The sequence below is a fragment of the Corvus cornix genome, chromosome 1A, assembly GCF_000738735.6.
Source record: "Corvus cornix cornix isolate S_Up_H32 chromosome 1A, ASM73873v5, whole genome shotgun sequence".
Taxonomy (NCBI): Eukaryota; Metazoa; Chordata; class Aves; order Passeriformes; family Corvidae; genus Corvus; species Corvus cornix.
Window position 1 is genome coordinate 1,535,835 of NC_047057.1, and position 22,472 is coordinate 1,558,306.

The 22,472-nt window shown below is 45.7% G+C and overlaps 1 protein-coding gene and 1 long non-coding RNA gene across 5 annotated transcripts in view; one reads left to right on the forward strand and one right to left on the reverse strand.

Annotated features, from left to right (window-relative positions):
- Positions 1–4,656: 4,656 nt before the first annotated feature.
- On the reverse strand, positions 4,657–10,987 carry LOC104695944. Of its 2 annotated transcripts, none has more exons than XR_005604514.1 (3): positions 10,904–10,987; positions 6,791–7,037; positions 4,657–4,947 (listed from the first exon to the last, which is right to left on the reverse strand). It is a non-coding gene; the product is annotated as an uncharacterized LOC104695944 (long non-coding RNA). The 2 variants fall into 2 exon arrangements; XR_752929.4 differs by lacking the exon at positions 10,904–10,987 and adding an exon at positions 7,491–7,530.
- Positions 10,988–11,074: 87 nt separating this feature from the next.
- CHCHD3 (coiled-coil-helix-coiled-coil-helix domain containing 3) overlaps positions 11,075–22,472 on the forward strand; it is a 126,128-nt gene continuing 114,730 nt past the window's right edge. Inside the window, exons 1-2 of one of the 3 annotated variants that reach the window (XM_039571252.1) lie at positions 11,075–11,177; positions 12,773–12,845. In XM_039571252.1, the coding sequence (XP_039427186.1) occupies positions 11,097–11,177; positions 12,773–12,845 (154 nt within the window). In that variant the 5' untranslated portion in view covers positions 11,075–11,096. Of the gene's footprint in view, positions 11,178–12,771; positions 12,846–22,472 lie in introns of all 3 variants that reach the window. The other 2 variants (XM_039571254.1, XM_039571253.1) reach the window with 2 other exon arrangements.

The following is a 22,472-nucleotide window of genomic DNA, read 5'->3' on the forward strand; positions in this document are numbered from 1 at the left end:
TGCCTCCCTCTTCCAATGGATTCTGATGCTCTTGTCAGCTTCTGCATCTCTGAAGTGTGGAATCATTTATTTACTATCCCTAGACAGAAATATAGGACAAAGATGTTCCCAATTATCACAGGTGACCACATCATATGGAGGGAAAAGCGCTCTGCTGCTGCTACCTCAGAAATCTTTGGAATAAAAGGAAATATGTAAATTTAAGCTTCCCATTCAGGACTAAAATCCCACATTAAAAACATACAGGACACAACACACGTCCTTTAACAGGAAACACTGTTAATGTGGCAAAGCAAAGCACTTGAAAATTAGGGAATGCCAGATTGATTGTTGCCATGGAGAAGTCCTTGAGAGCATTAATCACTGCCTGGAGAGCTGGGATTGAAGAGTGTGCAGGAAATAAAGCATGTGGCCCCAGGATGTGGACACAAACCCCTCCCATGGCTGCTCATCAGAGCCACCCCATTATCCTGGGCACGGAAAGGATGTGTCCTGCAGGAGGAATCTCTGTGGGATCAGGTATTTAACATTCCACCAGCACAGGCACAGCAAGGGATCAGCAAATGCTCCCCTGCAGGGTCAGAGACCTTGTGGAGCACACCACGGAGTTGGAAATCAACGTGAAGCAGGGATGGGATTGGGGTGGGCATCACACACAATGTCCAGGATGCTCCACAGCGCCCATCTCCTCAGAGTGTAAACCCTGAGGAGCTCCCAGCTCTGCCAGGGGTTGTGTGATCTCGAGCCAGACACCCTCCTGCTCTGTGCCTCACTTTTTGTACCTGCAAAATAGGGATAAAGGTGCTTCACTTTCCAAATGCCTTTGTGAGCCAAATGTTATTCAATATCAATTACTGATTTATATTTCTATGTTATATGGGTGTACTTCTCAGTGTAAATTAAAGCTTTTTGGAATTATAATCATAGAAACATAGAACGGGTTGGGTTGGAAGGGACCTTAAAGCCCATCCAGTGCCACCCCTGCCATGGGCAGGGACACCTCCCACTATCCCAGGCTGCTCCAAGCCCCAATGTCCAGCCTGGCCTTGGGCACTTCAGGGATCCAGGGGCAGCCACAGCTGCTCTGGGAATTCCATTCCAGGGCCTCCCCACCCTCCCAGCCAGGAATTCCTTCCCAGTCTCCCATTCAGCCCTGCCCTCTGGCACTGGGAAGCCATTCCCCGTGTCCTGTCACTATCTGCCTGTGCAAAAAGTCCCTCTCTATCTCTTTTCATAAATCCCCTTTAGGCCCTGGAAGGGGCTTTAAGGTCTCCCCAGAGCTTTTTCTTCTCGAGGTGAAGACCCCCAGCTCTCCTAGCCCTTGGAACATCTCTGTGGCCTCTTCTGGACTCCAACAGATCCACATCCTCGTGCCAGAGGCCCCAGACCTGGATACAGCACCCCAGGTGGGGTCACAGAACTGCATTTTGGGTGTCTTTGTTCCCCTCTCCCTGCTTTGTTACTTCTTTCCCATTCCAGCTGATTAAAAAAGATCCGTCTCTTTCACTGCCCTTTCATGTGAGCATTGGCTGCCCTTTGCTCACCACTCAGGTTTAATATTCCCAAATTTTATTAACCAGTTATTTACAAACTGCCAAATCAAACAGATTAGCAAGCAAGACTCAAAACAAGACAAAAGATCCTGTGTTAGTGTCTGGCTGAGTAAATAATCTGCTTGGGTCATGCATAATTAATCAGTTTGCTGTTTCACCATTGCTGATCATCCTGGCAAATAACACACAACTCTGGGTTTTGCTTGGATTGCCTCTGTCGCACACACGAGCAGTTGACTGCAGGATTTCTTCCAGAAAGGAAAAGAGCAAATTTCACAGAACAAACCCCTGGAGAAGCTGGCGACCTCCCCACACAGACCTGAGAGCACTGGGCTGTGCGAGTGGAACATCAGAGATAAAAACCTTGCCCAAAAGAGGATCAAACATCTGCAGAAACATGGCACGATCCAGCTTTCCCCAGTACCTGGCCACAACAGCTGCTATGGACAAAAATATTCAGTTTTGGTTGGTTTATTTTATCTTAATAAGAATCTAATTAGGAAAATAATTTAGAATTATGCTGAGTTTTAATCTGTTAGATATGCTGAGGCACCAGCAAAGGCACAAGGTTGTGCCAAAGGAAAGGACAACAGAAGTTCTTTTCCACATTGATTCCCATAATCCTTTTTTATGCTGTTTTCCCATTTTCAGCTCATCATGGAAGCGCCACTGTTCCCTCCCTGTCAGAGTGAGGCAAACTCAGCCATGGACCAGAGATTTTGTCCACCTCACACTGAAGGCTCCAGCCTCGGTGGGAGGAATTGGGGTGACAGGATGCTTTGCGGCATCTGGGTCGCAGCCAGCTCCCATTTCTGGGAATCCCAGAATCCCGGGATGGTTTGGGTTGGAAGGGACCTTAAAGCCCATCCAGTGCCACCCCTGCCATGGGCAGGGACACCTTCCACTGTCCCAGGCTGCTCCAAGCCCTGTCCAACCCAGCCTTGGATACTTCCAGGGATCCAGGGGCAGCCCCAGCTTCTCTGGCAGTGTCCCCATGTTCAGAGCAAAGAATTTTTTCCTAAAATCACATCTTTAGCATAGACGGAAGTGTCTGACACCAGCAGTAAGACAGGACAGTTCCCCTAATTCCCTCTGCTGTTCCCACAGGATGTCCCCAACCTGATGTGAGCAGACACCTGAGTTTTCAGAGCAGTGCAAGAGTCTGTTCCTTGTCCGGATCTTCCACGTGCCCATGATATGCAGATTAATTGATGATCTTGAAATCCTTGGCAGCTACAGGGACAGGATTTTTAACACCAGTGGAGGTGATCAGTTAATCCACTTTGCCCTCCTGCCACGACTTTTCCGTCCCCTGCCAACACTCCTGAAGGAGACCCTGCTCCAGGCACCCAGGGAAGACACAGAGGGTTTACTTTTCCTTCAGGTTTGTCCCAAATCCTTGCAGATCTGTGTCATAAAATGAATTTCTCCTCCTTTAACACCCATCCTCTGTTACACTTCCTTCTGTGAGGTTGAAAACTCCAATATTTCCTCCTTGTGGAAGCGTTTCAGCTCTGTAATCAACCCATCAGTCATCTTTCAGTCAAGGCAGAAGCACTGAACTCCCTGCCTCACTGTCAAGCTTTATTTCAACCACTGAGTTGTTTCCTGGACTCGTATCCGCACTGCACCTACCTCTGGAACACATTTGTGGGGCAGAATGTCATCAGTGGTGTCCCTCATGCTGCACTCAGAGGGAAATTCTCCTCCTTCAATTAGTCACCATTCTCCCGAATTGTTTAATCTCCTCTTTAATTATTATGGCACTTCAACAACGGAGCTGTCAGCCTGTTGGAAAATTTACTATTGGAAAAGCAAACAGTGTCAGTGGAGTAACCTGGATGGCAAATAGAGGACTTTTCCCTGCTGATTCCCACAGCCTGTGTCTTGTTTAAAGCTCCTATAATGAGCTGAAGGAAATACAGGCACATTTCAATTAAAGAACCACGATCTCCCTGGGGAAAGCTCTCCAAGAAAATTGTGTAAAGAAACAATCTGCCTGTTCTCCATTTTGGGTTTGGATACATGAAATTAAGGTCTCTTGAAGAATAAAATATTTCTGGCATTAGGCAATGTGGAACAAAGTGATGTTGAGCCATTTTCCTCTAATAAAGTTTAGGCCACTGGATTTACCCAAGGGTTTAACTTTCCCCCAAAGATCAACCCTAAGATTGAGGCTCAAATTTCCCTGTGGAAATGGAGGGGTTTCAGTGAATGAATATCCAGGACTGCTACGAATTGTTTTTTCTTTTGAACAGTAAACTACTAAAAACTCTTCAGAGTTTTACATGAACCCTACTCCATTTTTAAGCTGCATCCTACACAATTTTTAGGTGGCATCCTACACCATTTTTAAGTCTCCTATTTAGTTTATGAGCTGCTGTTTCACACTGTGTTGGATGATGTGTTGGGCAGGCAGGACAAGCTGTAACATAGAAAAAAAGCCTATTTTAGTAGCAGTGCAGGTGATGTCCCAACATGGGAGGACTCTTCTCACGCCTGCTGGAAGGACTGGGAATGGGATTCAGGACAAGAGCAGCCTGGAAGCAGAAGGATCCCCTCATCGTACTAATAAATAAAGAGACAAGGCACAGAAAGTTTAATTACAGGAGGGTTAAGACTGCTAGTATTTGTATCCAAGCAAGTATTTGGATCCTGATTTTTTCAGACTGCCTTCCCTCTCTTGCTGGGGACAGTAAAGGCTTCCCCATCCTCTGTGACTTCGGAGCTTTTCTCCACACGCTCCCTCAAGGAGATCCCCTCTCGCACATTGGAAAAGTAATTTCTCTTCTAATTTTTCCTTTCTCTTCTTTCCCTCTTGTGCCTTTTTCCTGGTGGCCAGACCACCCCTGGGCTGAGCCTGATTTCCTCAGCAATGTCCATGTCCCTGTGGACATCCAACCCCTCCCAGTGACTCTTCCACATTTCCATGGAGCTCACCATGACCATGCTCCTCTTTCCCATGTGCTCCCATGTGCAGACTCTGCCTGGCCTTCCTGGCTGCTGAGGAAGCACAAAAAATAAACAGAAATATCAAAGAATGTTTTCCAGAGGGGAATTCTGCAGTTCAGCCCCCACAAAAAAAAAACCAACCAAAAACAACTGAGGGAAGGAGGGAGGCATTTAATGATGCAGTGAAAAAGTGAATATTAACTGAGATAACTTCAAATCTCTCTCTCTGTTCAGACACAGCAGAAAGGACAGATAATGATCACAAGCCTGATGGTGAAAGCGCAGCTCCCAAGCCTCATGACTCAACACCAGGAGCGAGGCCAGCAACTCTCAATGTAAGTCCCGAGCCCTTGATGCTCCCTGCAGGAAGCTCTCGGATGTGTCCTGGATGATGCTCCAGCCCAGCCACGTTCTCTGATGAAAAACTCCACAGGGGCAGAGCCTGGTGAAGGTCAGGGAACATTTCAGCTGACATTGATGTTAAACATTAAATCCTCCTGCTTTTGTGCTGGAGCAGCTGGAGCCCAGCTCCGTGCACAGCCCTGCCCTCCTGGATTTACCCCGGCACAGGTGACCAGCCCTGACAGGCAATCCCTGTCCTCAGGGATCACCTGAACCACAGAGCCCTTTGTGGCGTCCAGTCCAGTCCAATCCATCCACTCTGCTGCAAACATCCACTTAAAAATGCATTTAGGAAGTGCCTTGGTCGTTTTTCTGTGTTAACAAGACGAAAACCCCAATACACAAAAAGCGCTCTGTATGACCACAACCACCTTAATTTATATTTTATTTGTACTGAGGAACGGATGAGGAGTCATCCCTAAAGATGGTTCAGGTTTTGGGTGCTGGAATGAAGCTTAATTTAAGACTAGAGGACCTTTATCTGTGCTTGGGAATGTCAGGTTTATTCACAGAGTCATTGCTTGGAATGGACCAAATCAGGTCCTTCTTTTTTGGTTACTCATTCAGTAATTAGGCCTGAGTTCATCAGCTGAAGAGAAAACACAGATAAGAAACGTTTGGGAAACAATTTTTATTGCTCCAAAGATTTAATATTCAGACATTATAGACTTGAGTAAATTCTAATTGTGTTTCTAACTCTACATTTAATAAATGGACCATGGAAAAGGAAAGGAAAAAAAAGGTCTGTGAGCAGTGGGAGGAAAAAACAGGAAATGAGACCATGAATCAAATCTGGTCTTGGAGATGACAGTCGGGCTGGCTACAAATCCCACAGCTCACTTGCTGGTGATGGGAACCACACCAGTCAGATAAAAGGATATCAACATAAATAATCACAGATTAATGTGACATTATGTTAATATATCACACGTTGAAGTCCATAGGTAAATCCAAGGGTCCTGCATGTAACACACTAAGCACTGAACTCACCTTTTCTTTTTTTTTTGCTCAGAGAAAGAAAAATTCATTGTAGATCAGAGTGCGAACCTGACAAGAACTGAAGCTTGTGCCAACAGCACCAACAGCAGCAGGGTTTGGCACGGCAGGGGTGGGTGCCAAGGTCCTGCACAAGGGTCAGGGCAATCCAAGCACAAATCCAGGCTGGGGGGAGAATGGAGCCCTGGGAGAAGGACTTGGGGGTGTTGGTGGGTGAGAGCTGGACCTGCCCTGGCCATGGGCACTGAGAGCCAGAATCCCCCGTGGGCAGCAGGGGAAGGGGGGGATTCTGCCCCTGTGCCCCTCTCAGGTGAGACCCCACCTGCAGAGCTGGATCCAGCCCTGGGGACACAGCAGCAGGACGTGGAGCTGCTGGAGAGAGTCCAGAGGAATCCATGGAGCTGCTCCCAGGGCTGGAGCCCCTCTGCTCTGGAGCCAGGCTGGGAGAGCTGGGAATGCTCCCCTGGAGAAGGGAAGGATCCAGGGAGAGCTGAGAGCCCCTTGCAGGGCCTGAAGGGGCTCCAGGAGAGCTGCAGAGGGACTGGGGCCAAGGCATGGAGGGACAGGAGCCAGGGAATGGCTTCCCAGTGCCAGAGGGCAGGGCTGGATGGGACATTGGGAATTGGGAATTGCTGGCTGGGAGGGTGGGGAGGGGCTGGCACAGGTTGCCCAGGAAAGCTGTGGCTGCCCCTGGATCCCTGGAAGTGTCCAAGGCCAGCTTGGATGGGGCTTGGAGCAGCCTGGATGGGGCTTGGAGCAGCCTGGGATAGTGGGAGGTGTCCCTGCCCATGGCGGGGGTGGCACTGGATGGGCTCGAATGTCCTTTCCATCCCAAACCATCCCTGACTGTCTGCATGAACTGAAGATACATTCCACGATTTACTCACAGAATCCCATTTCCAGCAGAAGGCTCCGCGTTCCATCCCACAGGAAAGAGCTGTTTCCATGCTGTGAGACCTTGCAGACGTTGCTGCAACGTTCAGTGCTGCTAAGGAGGAACCGAGGAACCATCCCAGCCCTTCCATGCTGAACATTTCCATGGAGTGACCACCAAGGGATCGCTGGCAAAGTCACACGGTGGAACGAGCTCAGCGTGACAGTGACTGAGCAGGACAATCCTCCACAGAACAAAACCTGACAGCAGGAGTGCAATGAGCCGTGAGCACCTCACCTATCCAGGGTTTCCATGGCATTTTTCAGTTCCTGACACAAGAGCCTGAAATTTAATAGTGAGTGGTTCCTGGGCTCATTAGGATTTATTTGGGAATGCCTGGCAATGCTGTCCTTCAGTACTGCTTGAGTACATCAGAAAAACTGAGTATTGAGTGGTAGAAGGAATATTTCTGCCACAAAGGAGTATGTGCAGACAAGGACAAAGTGGATTGGACAAGAGCGTTGTGTTTTAACAAAGAATCAGATATTTATAAACTGGCCATAAAAATGGAAAATGTGGAAACTTTGCACATGGCAGCCTAAAAAGCGAAAGCCTTTAACTGAAAAATAAAATAATAATAACAATAATAATAATAATAATAGTAATAATAATGACAATGATAATAATAATAATAATAATAATAATAACCTCACCCTTGTATTGGGCACTGCTGAGGCCACACCTCAATTCCTGTGTCTGGTTCTGGGCTCCTCAGCTCAGCAAGGACATGGAGGGGCTGGAGCGTGTCCAGAGAAGGGAACGGAGCTGGGAAGGGGCTGGAGCCCCAGGAGCGGCTGAGGGAGCTGGAAAGGGGCTCAGGCTGGAGCAAAGGAGGCTCCGGGGGACCTTGTGGCTCTGCACAAGTCCCTGACAGGAGGGGGCAGCCGGGGGGGTCGGGCTCTGCTGCCAGGGAACAGGGACAGGAGAGAGGGAACGGCCTCAGGTTGGATATCAGGAAAATTCCTTCCTGGAAAGGGTTGTCCAGCCCTGGCACAGCTGCCCAGGGCAGGGGTGGAGTCCCCATCCCTGGAGGGGTTTCAAAGCCCTGTGGATGTGGCACCTGGGGATACGGGCAGTGGTGGCCTTGGCAGTGCTGGGAATGGTTGGAACTGACGATCTTAAAGGATTTTTCCAAATGATTCTGTGATTCTCTAATTTGAAGTTCCTGCTGGTTTTCCAGATTCTCAATGAAATACCTGGAGTTTACCAGTTTGAGATGGATTTTGTGCTTACACATGTCTGAAGTGGGTTCAGATCAATCAAGATCAGAAGCAATTAATAGCTGTATATTGATTGCTATACTTTTATTTCCCATTCTGCTTTTTTTGTTGTCTTTTTCCCTGGTAGAAATGCACTCTCTACTAATCACTGAATGGAACTCCTACAACCCCATATACAACAATTACACTGCTTTTAAAATTAGCCCATTATTTATATGAACATATAAATTGTTCCACTTTTACACAGCACAACTTCTCTCTGTATCTGCAAATTGCTCCTGAGAGCTGTGAGTTGGACATGAGTTTATTTACCAGTTGTTGACGAATGATTTTTGGACTGCAAATTTGTTGTAGCTTTTTCCAACATTAATTTCTAATAGGTTGGGTTTTTTTCCATCTAGCAATACCCTTGAAAGAGCTCTCCAATAGGTCTGACAGTCCACAGAGAGAAGCTCCTGACATATAGATAGCCCTGGCCTGCAGCAAAGAGTCTTTCATTTCCACCTATTATAGGGGAGCCATAAATTCTGGGGTACCTCAGTCCTGCTCTTTCCATGGCTACTGAACTTCCCAGACACAGCAAAATGACCCAAAGCCATTTTAAGATTTAATTCTGCCCATTTGTCCCTTTTTTCTCCTCCTGCTGAAATCTCTGCATATGTTCTGTAATTGCCAGCCACACAAAACAATCATAAAAAGTCCCTGGTAGGAAAGAGCTGTTGTTAAAACCTTAATTTCTAAATATAAATCCTTCTGTTCAGCAAGGCAAGGGTTGTGTCTGGACTCTGCCAAATATATTGGGAGAGCTGCTTCTGATTTGGAGCTGAGCATTTCCACAAGTTCCATCACTCACTGAATAAACACAATTTGACCGTTCAAAAACATTCCCAGTGGAGAAAAATAAAGAAAACTCAACACCATCAGTTTTTTGGTGCTCAGAACGAAGACAGAGAAATCCACATTTATTCCCTTAAAGAAACCACACTTCCAGGGATGGTGAATTCTTAAGTGCCCCCTCACAGAAAGTGGTTTAGCATCTATAAAAACAGCCCATAAACATCATGTTACACCTCTGGTGGCCAGTGAATCTAAGTTACAAGGGACAGAGAGTTTTCAGTGGGACAAGTCCCCAGTACCACAGGAACCACTTCATGTTAGGGTGGCCAAAAAGGCTTCTCCTGGGATACTTGTTCTGTTCTGTTCGTCTGCCCCAGTTTGGATTCCCCGGCTGCTGTCAGCCTCTACCCCTCGTCACTCCCCAGAGCTCCCCATTGCTCCCCGTTCCCTGCTCCCGCCTTTTCCCTGGATAAAACTGTGAGCTTTGGGATCACGTTGGTATCTGCCTCTGCACCCTTGGACAGTGTAGCAGCAATAAATGCTCCTGGCAGAACGCACACAAACGCCCTTCTGGACTCTTTGCTACCGACTGTAACACTGAACCCACCCGTGCATCTGTGGGGGCACGCGGGACCCCGCAGAGCCAGGCAGGGATGGTGTTACACACCCCTCAGGAGAACAGCTTCGCGTCCTTGAAATATTCCCCAGCAATTTTTATTTGGGAGCAAAGTGGCCATCAGCCAAGGCTTCAGCAATATCTTAAGCCCCAAGGAAGGCCGACGCCGCTGCAATGTTGGCTGATAGATAGTTTATATCCAAATAAAAATGGCTTGAAAATACATCAAGGACACACGAGCAGCTCTGTTGATGCTGGTGGTGGGGTTTGCATGGAGGCAGAGAAATGAGATGTGTCAGCTCACACAGGCTGCAAAAAGCTGCTGTGATTGTTGTTCAAAACCCACGCTGGGACAAAGGGGACGGGAAGGTTTGGGTGTCACTGGTGCAAATAGGCTTTCCCTCCTAGAGGCAAGAAATGAAGGATTTGGAAGGGGGAAAAGAACCAAAGAGGAGGTTTCCCAAATATCATGGTGGTTGTTATTTGTCATTATCTGACCCAACAGAAGGTTTGGGACTTCAGGAGGTAAAAGAAGAGGCCCCCAGAACGGCCAGATCCAGAGGCAGTTAATCTTGTAGGTTGAGAAGACAATGTGTTATTTGTTAATAATATTATTAATCTATTGGAAGGAAAATTACATGCCCAAAGGGGCTGTGCTAATGGGAATTTCATGTGGAAAAGGGGATGAGGTGCCAGCTCAAGCCCAGGGCTGCAGCAAGGCCCTGGGGCACTCACCCCACAGCACACCAGGGAATCACGGAAATGTTCAGGTTGGAAAAGCCCTCTCAGACCATCGAGAGGTCTCATTCCCAGCACTGCCATTCCCAGCACTGCCAAGGCCACCAGTGAGCCATGTCCCCAAGTGCCACATCCACATGGATTTTAAATGCCTCCACTCCCTGGGCAGCTCTGCCAAGGCTGGGAAGCCCTTTCCATGGAGTTTTCCCATTACCGAAATCTAAACCTCCCCTGGCCCAGCCTGAGGCCGTTCCCTCTCTCCTGTCCCTGTTCCCTGGCAGCAGAGCCCGACCCCCCCGGCTGCCCCCTCCTGTCAGGGACTTGTGCAGAGCCACAAGGTCCCCCCGGAGCCTCCTTTGCTCCAGCCTGAGACCCTTTCCCAGCTCCCTCAGCTGCCCCAACCCCCTTCCCAGCTCCCTCAAGAATTCTCCAGCCCTTTCCCAGCTCCCTCAGCCGCTCCTCAGAGGATTTTCAGCACCCCGCAGGTGCTGGCAGGCGCTCACGTACCCGACAGATTCAGGGACGGACCGGACTACATTACCCAGCGCGCACCGCGCGGGCACGCCCGCCTCTTCCTTCCCTCCCTCCGCGGAGCGCCACGGGACTTGTAGTCCTCGCGCCCCATGTGAAGTTCGTCCCGAAAAAGTTCCCGCACCTTTCCGGGTACCTGTCGCTCCTCGCAGGGGGGCTGCGCCATTTCCATGGCGACGCGCCCGCGCAGCCAATAGGGAGCGGCGTTCTACCGGCGGGGAGGGCGACGGGCCAATGAGGAGCCGCCTTGCTGCGGGGCGGGCTGGCAGCGCGCTCGGCGAGTCTCCTTGGGGCCGTCCGTGTGTCCGCGGGCTGAGATGGGCGGCGGCGGCAGCACCCGGCGCGTCACCTTCGAGGCGGACGAGAATGAGAATATCACCGTGGTCAAGGGCGTGCGGCGTGAGCGCGGGGCCGGCCCGGGGCTCGCCGGGGCGTTGCGGGCTTGGCCCGGCCCCGGCTCCCTCTCTCACTCTGCCTCTCCCCTTCTCCCTCGCCCGCGTCCCTGCTCCTGCCTCTGTCCCTGCTTCTGTCCCGCTTCCCTCCGTCTCCCGCAGTGATTTCCCCTCTCTCCAGCCCAGCTGGGATAAGGAGCCGTGTGCCCCGCGTGGTGACCCGTTCTAGGGGAAATCTGTAACTACAGGAGCTCGGTTTGTCTTTCCCTGACCTCCACATGCCGGAGCTCCTCCCTTTCCCGTGTCCTGCTCCCGTTCACGCTGAGTGTCCAACTTCCTGTGCGCCCGCCGAGCCGCTCTCCGTCTCTCCCTGTTTATCAGCGGTCCCAGCATGGTTTGGGTTGGAAGGGACGTTAAAGAACACCAGTGCCACCCCCGCCATGGCAGGGACACCTTCCACCACCCCAGGTTGCTCCAAGCCCCGTCTAACCTGCCCTTGAACACTTCCAGAGATGGGGCAGCCACATTCAGTTCCAGGGCAGGTGGCGGGAATGCCGCCCCTGTCGTCTGTAATATTCCAAAATACGACTTGTGACACAAGGAACTTGGGGAATTCTTGCAGCTTAGGAATTTTTCCATGGGAGACACTATGTAGCTCGTGTCAGGAGTGATAATAACTTACCACTTACTGCTGCTTTTAGGGAGGAGTGGTGCAGGAAGAGCATTGAGAGTTCATTCTGTTGCAGCAAACTCATATTTTCATTTCTGGTCATTTAATGCTCTTGAGTAAATAGGTGACAGTGATATAAATGTAATATAAATTTATATATTCCACACAGAGCAGAGTCCATGTGCTCTGAAACATGGCACAGGTTGCTCAGAGGAGCTGTGGCTGGCCCTAAATCCCTGGAAGCATCCAAGGCCAGGCTGGATGGGGCTGGGAACAACCTGGGATAGTGGGAGGTGTCCCTGCCCATGGCAGGGGGTGGAATTAAAAGCCCTTTAAGGTTTCTTCCAACCCAAATAATTCTGTGATTTGACGACAGAAGTTAGAAACCGAAAGTTCTTATGCTAATAATTCTTTTACTCTTGTTAGTTTTATCCAGGGCTTCCATAGATCTGAAACTGGAGGCTGCTCTTACTCTGTTTGAGTCTGTACAGTTTGGGGCAGTGTTTTTCTGTGTGCTTGCATCAACATCCAAATGAACTTTGTGTTCAACTGTGACCACTTGTGTTGCACAAGTGCTTTGAGGGCTTTCCCAGGATGAAATTCTTCCTGGGTTGAGTGCTCTGCACCTGAGAAAGGCAAATTAAATCACTGAGAAAGGCAAAAATGCTGATTAATTACCAGCAACACGCCCAAAGGTGTTGCTTCCTTTACTCTTCTCTGTATCCTCTCAGAGAGCCAAAATCTTCTTGTTCTGTTTGTTTGGAGCACTCACCTCACAAGTAAGGGGATTGTTTTGTGCTGGGGATTGAATTTTAGCAGCTGTCATGTCTTACAGAGAGGCTCCAGGCTCGTTTTTAAAAAGCTTCATTCCATTTGGAGGGGAAATGGGGAAAAAGAAGAAGCTGAAGTGTGACCCTGTTGTGTTTTGCAGTTGTCTGACAGCGTCATCGATCGGATGAAGGAACCTTCCTCACCTGGGAGACAGCACCGAGGATCAGGTGCAGGTTTGCTCCTGGTTTTCTGCTTTTAATGTGAAAACAGGAATCAGATGTGCCCTTCAGAGCATTGTAATGAACTCATTGCCCTTCTGCTGAGATGATTTTTTTGACATTAACTTTTTGGCTCATCTTTAGCTTTGCAGACTTTTAGAGGAATGAAATTCCTCTTTGTTTTCCTCTGGCTGACATTCAAGTGTAACACACAAATTAGACTTGGCTTTCCACACTGTTATCCATTGTTAAAGACTTAAAAAAACCCCCAAACACCCCATAACAAGCAAATATCCAAATATGTCTTGAGTTTTGAAGTGCAAATTCTTGGTTATTTAATCAAAACTGACTTTTATTCTAGCGAGGTTCTGCTGAAATACACTTAAGCAAACATTAAAAAGAGAATGTGCTCTTTTCCTACCCTGGAATGGTGGAAGTAAGTGATTTACAGCTCACATAGATCGATGGCTTTCTTAACTTGTTATATTTTGTTACTGAGGGCTGTTGAAATGCATCAAACCTCGTGCCAGGAATGCTCTGCTCTAATTTAAAATCCTTCAGCACAGCGAGCACAACGCAGCTGCTGCAGGAGCGAGGAGCAGTGGCAGAGATTGGAACAGGTGATTTGTGGACTCCCTGAAACCTGGGAAGTTCAAGTAAGGCTCTTATCAGTGCTCCAGAAATATTCATGATAGCAGAATTCCCCAAGGGCCTTTTGCCTTGATACTTAGAGAAAACCCCAGCAAACTCAGCACTGATTAAACACCTGTCCTGTGGCAGCCTTGCAGCAGGACTTGAGTAAACAGAATTTAGCATCTTTCTTCCTTCTGGAGCATAAAGTTGGTTTCCTGTTGCTTAATTGTAGGGGTCTGTATCCCAGAATCCCAGAGTTGCTTGGGTTGGAAGGGACTTTAAAGATGCTTTCATTCCAACCCCCTTCAATGGGCAGGGAACCACGGACAGGGAATCTTCTTTTTTAAAAATTTTTTAAATAGTAGCTTTTTCCTTGTGTTCCTATATTTCACTGTGGTGAAGAAATTATTGTAGAGAGAGGATTTTTATGGAACAACACTTGCATGTCTTAACTGCTTTCCCTGTGGTGTTTGCTGTTCATCCTTAAATGTGAGTTACGGGAAAATCCTGGGATTTTGGGGTGTGGGGACTGGAGGTGAGGGCTGTGATACCCCAGAAATTCTCTGCTAATTCACACTGTTGCATATCTTGAGCTTTCATTTTTGTTTCTATTTGGGAAAGAGTGCATTTTATTTTTTTGGTTGCTTAGTTTTTTTTTTTTTGTTTGTTGGTTGTTTTTTTTTTGGTGTTATTTTTTGTTATTTTTATTTATTGAAAGACTTGGAATGAGTCCATAGTTTATCGGGGAGAATGGAGCACCTGTGCTATGAGGAAAGGCTGGGACAATTGGGATTGTTCAGCCTGGAGAAGAGAAGCTTTGGGGTGAGCTCATTGTGGCCTAAAGAAAGCTGGAGAAGGACTTTGGACAAGGCATGGAGGGACAGGAGCCAGGGAATGGCTTCCCAGTGCCAGAGGGCAGGGCTGGATGGGAGATTGGGAATTGGGAATTGCTGGCTGGGAGGGTGGGCAGGGGCTGGAATGGAATTCCCAGAGCAGCTGTGGCTGCCCCTGGATCCCTGGCAGTGTCCAAGGCCGGGTTGGACATTGGGGCTGGGAGCAGCCTGAGATAGGGGAAGGTCTCCCTGCCCATGGCAGGGGGTGGAATTAAAAGCTCTTTAATGTCCCTTCCCATCCAAACCATTCCAGGATTCCATGAATTGCTTGACCTTCTCAAGCTTGCAAAACCTTAGGAGTATTTTTCCTTTAAGAACTTGTGGTTTTGGTGAAGTGCTTCTGTATCCCAGACAAAGAACACTTTACATAAATAAGGAAAGATGTCTAGAGGGAGAAACATTAGAGCTCTTAAACCCAGCCCTTTCTTCAAGGCAAGCCTTTGATAGCTTTTGGTGGAGGAATAATGGCTTAGGTTACGTGAAAGAATTTGTGTCTTGTTGCTTGCCAATAATGATGAATTTATTCACTTCAGTTTGGGGTCAGAAAATGAAATTACATCCACTTACACTGAAATCTGACATCTAAAGACAATGTCTTAAAGCATCCCAGCTTGCTTGGCTCACCTGCTGGCTTCTGAGTAATATTAAATGCACTAAAATATTTAACAAGTGTAAAATCTTTCAAGTCTGTCTGTAATTCCTAAAGCAATATTGATGGGAAGCAACTCGGTCAGACAATGAGGTTTTGTTTTTTTTTCCCTGGGTGTGTTTTATACCTAAAACTTCAGACAAAGGGAATGGTTTAATTCATTTAGCTTAGTGAATATTGAAAAACTAACAGTTTATTAGGGAAAAAAAAGAAGAAGAAATGCTTAAATTATTAAGAGGCTGAGCATCTCAGCCAGCCATTTCTTTCCCATTTGCAGAAACAGGTTCTATTAAGGACACAGAGGTTTTTTTTCTCCTTTTTTTTTAAACTGCATTTGTTATTCTGTTCTCATGAGAAGAAATCAGCCAAGGCCCCATGTGACAAAATATTGGGCAGGGGTGTAGTAAAATGAGGCCTTCTGTGCCTCCTCAGGAGCTGGGTTACACCTTGCTTGTTTTCATGGATTAATTCTTGTGGATTGGTGTCTTTTTTTGTGTTGCTGTCTGGTTTTGGGTGCAATTTCAGTGGCTCTCGATACCTTGTGCCAGTCAGAAACATACCAAGGTGTTACTGGGATGTTCAGGAATGAGGATTTCAAGTGTTGGGTTCTAACTGGAGACAAAACCAGGATTTAGCTGAACTTTAGGAGAACAAACTTCACCTTTTGGTTGTGGGGTCACATAGGAGAAAGCTCTTGGGGGGCTTTAGGGAAGGTGGGAGATCCTTAAGGACAACCTATTCCTGGTGCATGAACAGCACGTTCCAATACTCAGGAAAATTATTGGATCCATTGTGAGGCTGGTCTGGTTAAAAGGGTAAAAATAAGGCCAGCATGAGGTGGAAGCAGAGAGAGACTGGAAAATGAGGGGATTTGGGGATCAGCAGAAGGTAGAGGTGTCATTCACCTCAACTTCAGCCAGGAGTTCAGCTGTCCCTCCCAATATTCCTGTATCCTGGTTAGAAATAACTCCTGTGGCCCCTCCCACCCTGAAGGATTCTGTGATCCTAGGATTTGGGTGTGCAAATCCATTTGCTCAGTGCCACAGAGGGTTTTTAATTCTTAAAAGATGGAAAGGGCCCACTGTGATCACTTGGATTTGTGCAGCCAAGGGAACGTGGCTGAGAATTTTAACGGCAGAATCATTGCCCTCATTCCTTGTTTGTTTTTAAGATAATTTTTTTAAATTGAATGTTCTTGAAGAGTTGCAGCACATCCTGATGAGATTAGTAACTATGGATAGTTGGATACTGCATGAAAAACTGCATTAAAATTGGAATGTCTCAGGAGAAATGTTGTGGGCAGCTCTGCACTATTCCTTGTGAGAATTATTCTGTGTTGTCAGTTTTTGTGAGCACCTGGAAGTTTACAAATTTGGGCTGAACTTCTGCCAGGTAAGCAAGAATCCTCTGCAAATAAACCCTGGCAGTTCTTTGTCCTTTAATGTATTAATTGCTTCTATCCACCTTTTTGTTCCAACAGTACTTTTTCTCTGCATGAACTGAAAGATGAAATGAACTGACATTTGTGATGTTACTTTCTAGAATTCCTCTTATTTTTAGAACAGGAAAAAACCTGAGGTTTGGCAGTGCCTGGGTTGATTTCCCTTTTCTGTGAGACACCTGGAAAGCTCAGGCAGTTCCTGACATGGATTTTTCCACTTTCCTTCCTGCACCAGGAGCCAGGAGAGCTTGGGTTTTGCTTTTGATTGTGTTTATTTGCCCTCCTCTACTTGCGGCTCTGGGAAGTCTTTCTAAAAAGTGTTTTAAACTTGTACTGGAAACCTGAAATAAATCAAGAGGGACCCTCAGGCAACACTGAGGTGGATCACTGATGACCTGGAAGGCCATGATTTGCTTGTTATAAATTAATATTAATAATTTCTTGCTACTTAGTAGTCACACAGTTTCTTGGAGATGACTTTTCTTTGCAGTGATGTCCATTGATATCCTTTGGATTAAAGGTGTTGATGGAAGTGTTTTATTATCCAAAGGTGAAACGTCTTGTAACTCACCAGATTGCTAAAGGTGCCAGAGTTTTAGTGCTGTCAGTGTAACAGCAAATCCTTAGTGGAGCCTGACATTCCTGTCACTGGATTGCAGCAGAAGAGGGAAGATGGAATTATGCAGGGGAGTTGGAGGAGGTGCTGCAGAAATTAAAGTTTTTGCTGTCTGTGTGACGTGCAGGGTGTTCTGTGGGTGCTTTCAGGTGGCTTGGTAAAGCCTTGTCAAATGGTGCTGAAATTCCTGTGAAAAACTGGTGAATCATGGGAGTTGAACATGGAAAATGTCCATAATTGTGGAAAAGGAATATGCCCCATCCCTGGAAGTGTCCAAGGCCAGGTTGGATGGGGCTTGGAGCAATGTGGGATAGTGGCAGGTGTCCCTGGTGTGGCAGGGGGTGGGAATGAAGGACCTTTAAGGTCCCTTCCAACCCAAACCATTCCATGAACATCTAGAACCGGATGAATTTTCACCTTGCAAGGTGTGAATGAAAAGCTGGAATGTGCTGGCTTGCTCTCTTGTGCTATATTCCCAACATTTGTTTCACTCCAAAGCAGTATTTTGGATCTCCACTGAAGCACTGTTGTTGGGATTTCAGCAGCCCTGCACCTCTGGGCTGCATGGCTCAGTTGCTTTTTAAGTGCTGAGACATTCCATGGAATGAGGCATTTTACGCTAAAGGCAAGCAGGAGTAAAAGGCAAAAGGTGTTGGAACATGTCCTGTTGTGTGAATGTGATGTTTTTAACCTATAATTGATGTTACCATGAACCTCATCTGCTCATGTCTGTTGTTATCCTGATGTGGTGTGCAGTGATCTAAACCCAGAAACTCCTACAAGAACAATTTATAACTAAGTATATCTAAACATGCTCCAAGAAATGCCATTTGTGTAAACGTTAACCTGGAGTTTGACATGGCACAAATTTGGGTTGGTTGAAGAAAGTTTTTTACCAATGAAGGCAGGGAGGCCCTGGCACAGGGTGCCCAGAGAAGCTGTGGCTGCCCCTGGATCCCTGGAAGTGTCCAAGGCCAGGTTGGAACACCTGGAGTTAGTGGAAGGTGTCCCTGCCCATGGCAGGGGGGACTGGATGAGCTGAAAAGTCAAAAGTCCATCCCAAGCCATTCTGGGATTCTGTGTTGCTGTGATTGTGCAGTTGAAAGGCCAGGCCAAATGTAGGAGAGGTTCTTCTGTCTCTCCCTTCCTCTCTCCCTCTGTTTCTTTCGTTGGAATGAAACAATCCTGTTCAACGTGGAATGGGAAGAGTGGCCCCAGTGTGGGAGGTGTTCAAGGCTGAAATTGCAGTGAGTGATTCCCAGCCCCCCTTCAGCTCCCACTGTTGCTTTATTTGTTATTCACAGTGTTGGGAAGGGAACTAAAGAAATGAACTCTGAGGTTTCCAAGGGTTCTGCAAATGGAGGAATTCAGTTTTTCAATCAGTGGGATTGAGCTGTGGTTTTGTTTTGTTTCCCTACATGAGGGCCAAGGCAAAAGCCAATTTATCCCATGAATATTGTCAGATATTGGGGGACATTAAATTGATTTAAAGGTTTCTCACTTTACAACTGATGGAGAACTTGGGCTATTCCAGGTGGAATTTAAAGGAAGAGCCCTGGATGTGCCAGGTCCTGTCCTCATACGTAGAAGTGAATAGGTCTCAGGCACACTCACTGCAGTGACAGTCACTTTCTTCTGCAGTTTTTTGCCTTTTACAAATCATTTTCTGTGCATGGCTTCTTGCAGAGAGGCAGAATTTATTTTTCAAGGAGCTTTCATTTAGAAGTGTCGCTTTTTGTTTCCATTTATTCTTAGAAACAGATACTTTTTATGTACTGCCTTCCACGTGCTTTTTGGGTCTCTGGTGGATTTGGGGAAATTAAATTTCATGCTATTCTGCTTTAGGCTGCCTGTGCTCTCTTAGGGTTTGCTGAGTGCAGGCGTTGGCCCTCCAAATCTTGTGTAGCGCACAAATAAAGGGATTTTTGTCGTAGCTGCTGTTTAACAAGCACATCCAAAGTACTTGCTTAGCAATGGCTTGTGAGTTAAAAGTTAAAACCTCCTGCTTTTTAATGTGGGAGCACGAGATTTGTGCTTGTTAAAGCATCATCTTCCAGTACTTAGCAGGAAAATCATTTTGGAAAACAACTGTTGGTGGCTGGTGTGTGATTCTTCTATTAATTTCTAGTAAGCTCAATTCAGGAGGGAGAATTAAGGCACTGGGCACAGTTCTTGGAGCCCTTTGCAAAACGTCAGGAAATAATGACTTTTAAGGCCTAAATCTATGCATTTATGGATGGAAGTGGTGCCGTTGCCTTTTACTAGTTCTGAGTAAATTGTTTTGTAGTTAAATCCTGGAAAAAGCTTTAGGACTTTAAGCCTGGCCTTAGGCTGAACTTGCTGAGATGAAGCCAGAGTTTATCCACTCTTTATGAGCCAGACTTGTGTGGTGGGGCTTTTGAGTTTTGGGGCTTTTATGTGTGTTAAAATTAATAAAAAACCTATCTAGCAACATGTTTTTTTTTTTTCTTTCAGTTTTTCTTAATTTTACTTTTTCCATTAGAAATCAGAATTTGATGGAAGAAAATGCCTGTTTGGGGAACATTTGTCGTGGTCTTTGTTAGAAATCTCCCATGTGTGTCCTTGCAGAATTGTCTGTGTTCTGTCCTATTCCTCTCTTGTCCTTCAGAGACCTTCCTGGGATTATAGGTCAAAAAGCCCAGATAGCTGGCTCAGATAAAGAGCTTTGTAATTTAAGGGATTGTTGGAATAGAAGTCATCTGGAGCAGTTTGAATGATTTTTTTTTTTTTATCTTAAAGAACAAAATAAAAAATATTGACAATTTTAATGAGATAAACCCAATGAGTAAATTAGAGCTGTTTGATTTCACCAACACAAGTCCTGATAGCACCAAGCAAGGAAATTGCCATTCTGCTGTGTAGAATCCTCTGTGGTTTTACAGTACAATAGTTATTCTTATCCAAATTTATCTTTGCACTGACTGAAGGAGCAGAGGAATTTAAGTGCATTTTTTTCCTTTGTATTATTGAAACATAGCACTTGTTAGATGTAACACAACTTCAGCAGCACAAGGAGACCTCCAAGTAATAAAACCTTTAGGTTTTAATAGTAAATCGCTACTTTTCTTCCCATTCCGATTTATTTACCAGCGAGAGACTCCTCGGTGTGGTACAAAAGAACACTTTAAACCTACGATTTAATTGCATAAGATGAAAAGAAACACTTTGTTTTATTCTTTCATCTTCAGGCTGCAGCAGAGTGTTCCTAAAGCTCTTCCTCACTTGTCAGCTGAGGCAGGTTAAGTGTTTTGTTGGTGCTGCTGCTTGAAAGCTTCGTGCAGTTGTTGTTTAGTTAAACAGGAGGTACCACTTAGAATCCTTTTCCTCAGCCTCAAGGGAATGGGAAAAACTTTATTGCCACAATAAATTATTGCCACAATTTTTTTCCCCATCCTGCTTTCCTTGTGTTCTGAACTCTTTGACTTTCAATGGTGTCATATTAAAAGTTTTGAGCAACACCAGGCTGAAAATTGGGCTTCGGCTATTCCTAGCTGCTGGTTGAAATCTAAGTTTAGGAAGTAAGGAAAGGACATTTCTTCCCTGTTTTTTCAAGGTTTGATGTGTGCCTCTGGCAATGCTTCATGGAGCCAATTTATCAGATACTCATTTTTAGCTTCATTAACCATGTTTGATTTCACCTCTTGTTAATCACCAAAAAACAAGCATTTAATCTCAGCTGTTCTTTCAGGGTGGGAGATGGTGGTTCTTCCCAGAAAGGTTCTGCTTCCCCTTAATCTCTGGAACTTTTTACTGAAGGAGTTGAATGGTTTATCCAAGATGCTTCACTTTTTGTTTTTTTACCTTTTCATGAGACGGAGGCAGTTTATCCTTGAGAAAGCTCTCAACTATCCCTGATGCTACTAATTGACATTTCTCAACAAGAGGAGATGGCACCAATTTAGGAAATTTAAGGAGAAAAAATAATAATATCCAGAGAAATGGGTAGGAAAAATTAAAAGGCAGCGGTTGTTGAGAAGAGTGATTTTGGTGTTAATCAGAAACCTAAGGAAGCTGGAATTTTTGGAGGAGCACCACTTGTATCACATCACTTTGGTCAAAACTTGGTGGCTCTTGTGTTTCTGTGCCAGTGTTGAACACATTTATTTCTGCTTTTATTCTTCTCTGTTTGCAGAGGAAAAGAGAATGTTCTATTCAAAGTGAACCTCAGAAATGCCTCAATTTTCCGGGAGCATCTTCAGGATAATCACATTATTCTTTCTCCTTGAGATTTTCATACTTCACCTCTTGCAGCCTCTTTTTCTTCCCTGTAGTACCGTGGTTTTCTGTCTGCTCACAACTTGCAGCACTAAAAAGCCACCATTTGTAGTAAGCATTGCATCAGCTGAGACCAGTCATTTGTACAAGTGATTTTTATTAGCAGATCTCATTGCAAATCATTAAAAATGCAGGTGTTGGATTAATGTTGTTGTGAGAATTTCAAGCATTTCAGTGTTGTCCTTTATTTTTAAACAATTTCTGAATAATGAAAATAACCATAAACATCATGATTACACATTGTTTACAGCCTGTTTTCAGTTATTATTAAAAGCAGCATTACAGGGCTGAATATTGGGCTGAAAACACATTCAAAGTTGACAATACTGGAGCTGTGTGCTGATAATTCAATAAAAAAGCTGGTTTTGCTGGAGTTGGAGAAAAAGCATCAAAATGTGTGTAAGTCACTTCCACTTTTCTTGAGAGAAATGAATGCTTGTGCCTGTGCACCAAGTTATTGAGGATGCACATGTTTGAAATGTGAATATTGGCTATTTTTAAGCTGACTTCTTGGGTCATATTACATGAAATAAATGTTTTTCCACTTGGGCACTAAATTAACTTCCAGATTATTCTCCAAAATAAACAAGCTGCTGTATGGGGTGTCGGAATCTGGAAACGTTGTCCTCAAGGCATCAGGAAATACTTGGAAATTCTCCTGTGCTTCCTTTTCTAAGGGATTCCCATGTCCAGGACATTGTACAAATGTTGAAATTCCAGTCAGCAATTCCAAGCCTGAACGTGCTGGAGTTTTCATCTGAGCGGAATAAACAAATTCTGCAATTATGGTTTCTCTGCTCCGATGGATGCTTTGTAGCAGCCTCTTGTTATAACCTGTCTGAATGAACAGGAGATGAGATTGAGCACACCACAACAGCTGCTAAAGATCCACTTATTTCTCACTGCTGCTTTCTTTGTACCCAATTTGAGATGAAGTGATTGCTTTCAGATTTTGTGCAGCCTTTCGGTGCCCATGTCATCGATAAGTGAAATCAGGACTTCATACAGAGATAGTCACCTTTTCTAGTTTTGCTCAATATTCAGGTTCTACTGGAACATTTTTTAATCCCTTTAAAATTTAGTGCTCGGGTGTTAAATGGCTTTAAATGTGCAG